This window comes from Cryptotermes secundus, unplaced genomic scaffold (genome assembly GCF_002891405.2).
Source record: "Cryptotermes secundus unplaced genomic scaffold, Csec_1.0 scaffold401, whole genome shotgun sequence".
Lineage (NCBI taxonomy): Eukaryota > Metazoa > Arthropoda > Insecta > Blattodea > Kalotermitidae > Cryptotermes > Cryptotermes secundus.
This window is the reverse complement of record NW_019731223.1, coordinates 1955860-1961637: the sequence shown is the minus strand read 5'-3', so window position 1 is coordinate 1961637 and position 5778 is coordinate 1955860. Positions and strand designations below refer to the sequence as shown.

The following is a 5778-nucleotide window of genomic DNA, read 5'->3' as shown; positions in this document are numbered from 1 at the left end:
TGTTCTGTATCCAAAGGTACTAACCTGCTTAGGATTTATAGAATGTAAATAAATTCAATTCAATTAAACTTAGAAGTCTTTAAGGAGTGAGCATGGGAGTTGAAAGCAGAATAGCTGTAANATCAATTTTAGGTCCCTTACTTTCTCTTCTCTACATAAATGATCTAACACCAACAACAATAAATCTAAATCAATTCTATATGCAGATGACACTAGTATAATATTTAAGAACTCTAAATTTGAAAACTTTAAAAATGACATAAATATTGTATTTGAAGCCTTAAACAGATGGTTCAAAGCCAATTTACTCTCATTAAATTTTAATAAAACCCATTACATATCATTCACAACTAAAAACAACCACCAAATTGATCTGGACATCAGTTATGCCAACAAATTAATCTGTAAAGTACTTGATACAAAATTCCTTGGAATACATGTAGACAGTACACTGTCTTGGAAAATACATATTGAACAAATTATACCTAAATTAAATGCAGCTTGCTATGCGATGAGATCAATTAAGCCTTTTATGTCACAGGAAACATTGAAGATGGTTTACCATGCCTACTTTCATTCTATTATGAACTATGGATTAATATTTTGGGGGAACTCTTCACATAGTGTAATAATTTTTAAAATACAAAAGAATATAATAAGAATCATTACAGGATGTAGAAGTAGAGATTCATGTAGAGAATTATTTAAGAAATTAAAAATTCTACCTCTTCAATCGCAATACATATTATCGCTTCTCTTATTTGTTGTTTACAACAAAGATAAATTCAAATTAAATTCTGATGTCTATAACATGAATACTAGACAAAAATATAACTTCCACCTACCCTCATCAACTTCATCAGTATATCAAAAAGGAGTCTACTGGCATAAAAGTGTTCAACAATCTGCCACAAAGTATTAAAAACTTGGGCAATGATACTAAAAAGTTTAAATCAGAGTTTAAGAATTATCTACATGCTCCTTCCTTCTACTCTTTAGATGAATACTTCAATGTAAATAGAGAATGATGTAAAATTAAGTTATATTAATTTTTAAGCTAAACTTGCCTGTACTTATGTATGTAACCTTTTGACTTGTTCTGTATCCAAAGGTACTAACCTGCTTAGGATTTATAGAATGTAAATAAATTCAATTCAATTAAACTTAGAAGTCTTTAAGGAGTGAGCATGGGAGTTGAAAGCAGAATAGCTGTAACTCTTTAAGGGAGACCCTTAATGTAAATTTTAATACATTTTTTTTACTTATTTTTATGTCCTAACACCATACTGTGAAATATGGTCTGTAATAATGAGACATTCTGTATGTGTGTGTGAGTGTGTATGTACACACACACTATCATGTTTTAGTAACCAGACATGGGGTTTGGTTCAGTAATTGGAGTTATCAGACTCCTCTAACTTGTAACTAGATAATTACAACCGTTTCACAGATCTGCACACTCTACAGATCACTGTACTGCAGCACACATAAAATCTTCTATGTCTTCACTAGTCAGTGCTCAGTTACAGTTCCCAATGTCTTCTGCTTAAGTCGTTGTCAGCTGACTACCATCTAATAACACATGGTCTCAACTAACTCATTACAGTGACTAACCATCAACTAACTACTAGCCAGCTGATGTCTCCGTTATATAGCCTCAGCATGGACTGTATAGAAAACACTACTACCAACAGTTCCTTTATTGTTATGTGTATCAGCTTTAGTGGATACATGTGTATTGAACTGTTACAAAGCAATGCCTGTCTTTGACTGTCATAATGTCATATTACTCCCTCCTTAAGTATGCTCAGACAGTATAGTCTATAGCAGTGTTGCCATTTCTTCTTCCAGACTGGGGGGACAGAAATCCTGAAAGTGGCCACTGCTCTTACAGCACCAGCACATAAGCTATTGGTAGTCTCATCTTTCATTTGGGTGGGGATGAGATCCTCCACAATGCCCTGTTGCTCATTTTCTGCAGCCTGATGAAGACCAGACTGTCAGCTTTATGACTTTCAGCCTGTCTTGAAAAGACAGAGGCCTCCGTCTTCTCTAGATAGGTCTCTATCTTCTCCAGACATACCTCTGTTACTTCTAGGCAGGCAACTGTCATTTCTAGACAGGCCTCCATGATGGTCTTCATCTTCTCTTGGCTAGCTTTCATTTCTTCTTGAATCGCCAGTGGGCATTCTATTATTTGTTCCATTCTTGTAGTGAGACGATGTAACAAGCTATTGTGTTCTTCAATCCAACAATTCAGCCAATACAATCCATCCCACTTCTGACACCAGTTGTCATGTGTTAGTGACCAGACAAGGGGTTTGGATTGGTAAATACATCTACTGGACTCTCATAACTCATAACTACAGATAACTATAATCATTTCATAGATCTGCACACTCTACAGATCACTGTACTTCAGTACATATAAAGCCTTTTATGCCTTCACTAGTCATTGCTCTGTTATGGTTCTCAATAATATCTTCTGCTTATGTCATTTCCAGCTGGATATCATCTCACAACTTACATACAACATGGCCATGCTGGGCATCACAGGCAACATTAAACCTTCAAGCTACACTTCAAAGAACATGAAATAAAGCACCTATTTTCTAAGGCACCAGACTTTTCCAAAGAAAAATATCTGCTGTGAACTGTCATATAAGAGCTGGTTCACTGCAGAAATATTCATCTAAAAACAGACCACTACTATGAGTTATTATCTGACATCAGCACAGGTCAACAAACAGGATAACGTGGTCCAAATTTAATTTACTATAAAGCACACGGCACTATACTGTTAGTGAATAAATAAATAAGAAATTCTGGGGAAAATCCTTGTTACAAACATTCTCTTGAAAGATGTTCTTAGTATGGGAAGGCAAACAAGAAGTTGTAAATTAACAATTATACAAACCAGTATATTACTCCCTTGCACAATTCTTGCCATTATGAGTAACTGCCATCTGAAAGTTATCAGGAATAACATCAAGGTTTCACACAATTAATTAACTAACAACCAACCAACCAACCAACCAACCAACCAACCAATCAACCGTTTGCCTGTCTGATCGACCAACCAACCACTTGCCTACTGCCTGCCTAGCTCCATGGAGCAGAATCCTTCACATGCCATGTAAATTTGATGTTTCTGTAATGACCTATATATGTAGTCCACTGTAACTTACTTGGTTTAACTACTCTAACAATAATATGGGGAAGGGTGCAATAAACTGGAGCACATTTAGAAAATATTCAGTGCCAGCATTGAAAAGATTACATATGCTGCACTGATACAGACAAACATAACATGAGGTCATTTAATCTAATATTCACCTTTGGGAACCTTTCCTTGTACAAAGTATTCATCATCACTATCTCATCATCAACAACAGGCGATCGACTTGGGCTACTGAAAAACAAAACAAAAAATTGAATACATTTTATTTAACATTCGAATTGAAGTCAAACAATGATCACATGCAATGCAAACTTGTTTTATACATCAACATGATTTTACAGCTTAGTACAAAATCTTATAAAATGGAGGTAATCCTGTCAATGAACATGTTCAGAGAAATCTGACTACCTACAAAAATCCATTATTCTAGACTAATACCAACACTCTTCTCAATAATTCAAACTTATTACTTTTCATTCAATTAGAACTAACACACTGATCATGCAGACACATTCTGTTAGATGATGCACAGATTTTGTTTGCTCAGAAGAGGGCATGGAAGGCACCATGAAACTGTTAGACAAACAGATCACTTTCAGGTTGAAATAATTTGTTATATACATTATACAGCTGCATTACAAATTATGCCAAACACAACTCCTGAATATCATAGACACACATTTACCATGACTGAGATTTTTACAAAAGAGATAAAAGAAAATATAATATATAATTAGCCTAAGAATAGCATATCAGGAAATTATATCCACATCAAAACTAAACAATATCAGCATGAAAACTTTTCTTTGGCATGGTTATTCTAACAATGAATACTTTATTACAGGGGTGTTTCACAAAACAAATGAGCACAGAGTTTCCCATAACATCTTAAGTATCATATATAAGGAAATTTTAAAGCTACTGACATGTTCACAGCTCCGTGCTTTACCGCTACCAGGGCATCGCCGGCCACTGAGTGTAAGCAAATTTTGTCGATGACCTGACATGCTTATTGGCCGATAACTTTTGGAATGAACGAAAATAATTAACTAGTAGACCTCTACACAGTATTATGTTACATGGCGGAAAGTGCAGTTCATGTATGGGAGTTTATGGTTTCTTAGCAGCAGGCAGTAGTTATCAGTGCAATGAGTCATTTGCTCCCAGTTAACAGTTAGTCAGCAGTTTGCCATGACATAGTACACAATACTTTAGGGCAATGTGTATTTCTGTATGACACTTATGTGAAATATGGATCTGCTGGAAAGTGTCAGCAAAAATTTTGATATAAATTTCATGATGAAAGAGTGCCCAGCAGATAAACAATTCATGATTTGGCGAATAAACTTAACAGGACTCTTAATAGACAAAAAAAAAAAAACAAAAAACAAAAACATAAGCATCGAGTGCTTACTGAGGAGAAGTGATCCTTTTGATTTTTTATTCTTGGGTTGTGTGAAGGAACTGGGTGATCAACATTTAGAGAAAGGAAGAATACAATTATGTTCCTACAAGTTTCAAAGAAACTACCATCAAAACAATATGAAATCTATAATAATTATCGAAATGTAAGTGATTACATTTCATATTGTGGTATGGAAATCTCATTAGGAATTGAAAATGGAACTTTGGAGAAACATCTAAAGGACATTAAAATCATTATAACATAGCTTAAAACAGTTACAAATTTAAGTTGTGAATACCTTGTTTACTCTGCTGTACAGTAACAGTTCTCAGATATCTGACATTCACATTAATTCTGAGACTTCAAGAACATTAGTCTCTTTCATAGAATTGCTTTATAGAGTCAGATATTTGTCACTGATATAATATTTTGTACTAGATTCCTCCTGTACTGTATCTGACCTTTATAACAGCCTGATTAAGATATCTTACACATCCAATAATTCAACTGTAGCATGTAATGCAAATGCTCCTAACATTTATCTAAAATGGCCATACCACCTACCAATGCACTGAAGTATAACACCAAAGGCATGCAGTTTAAGGATGTTCATAAGTCTTGTTTACTGAATCATATATTTATTTATCTGCTCAATACAAAGCCACAATTCTTGTCAGCCATGTCTGTGGTCACAACTCAACTTACTCTGCGAATGGGTCAGGTACATACAGTGTAGCTTACATGTGTAGCTTATTTTATATGAACCTGTAACTTACAAAGAATTAAGTGATATTATTAAATCCCTTAAAAATAAAAGTTCCTATGGCTATGATGAAATATCGACGAAGATAATAAAATTAAGTATGTTATATATTATGTCCCCTCTTATTTACATATGTAATAGGTCCTTGGCCACAGGTACATTTCCCTCAAGGTTAAAATACTCACAAATACATCCGGTACACAAGAAAGGTGATGCGTCTGAAGTATCTAATTATAGACCAATTTCTGTGCTTACATCCTTTTCTAAAATATTTGAAAAGGTTATATATAATAGAGTGTATGCTCATGTAGTACTTAATAATATATTGCCTGCTGAGCAACACGGATTTAGGAAACATCTATCTACAGATACTGCTATTCTTAGTTTACTTAATAATATTATGCAGGCACTTAATGACAGAAAACTGGT

At 34.3% G+C, this 5778-nt stretch overlaps 1 protein-coding gene across 8 annotated transcripts in view; it reads right to left on the bottom strand.

Annotated features, from left to right (window-relative positions):
* LOC111866508 (microtubule-associated serine/threonine-protein kinase 3) overlaps window positions 1-5778 on the bottom strand; it is a 106056-nt gene that overhangs the window by 37441 nt on the left and 62837 nt on the right. For all 8 annotated transcript variants that reach the window (XM_023855511.2, XM_023855513.2, XM_023855512.2 and 5 more), the window contains one exon: window positions 3337-3412. In XM_023855511.2, the coding sequence (XP_023711279.1) occupies window positions 3337-3412 (76 nt within the window). The remainder of the gene's footprint in view (window positions 1-3336; window positions 3413-5778) is intronic.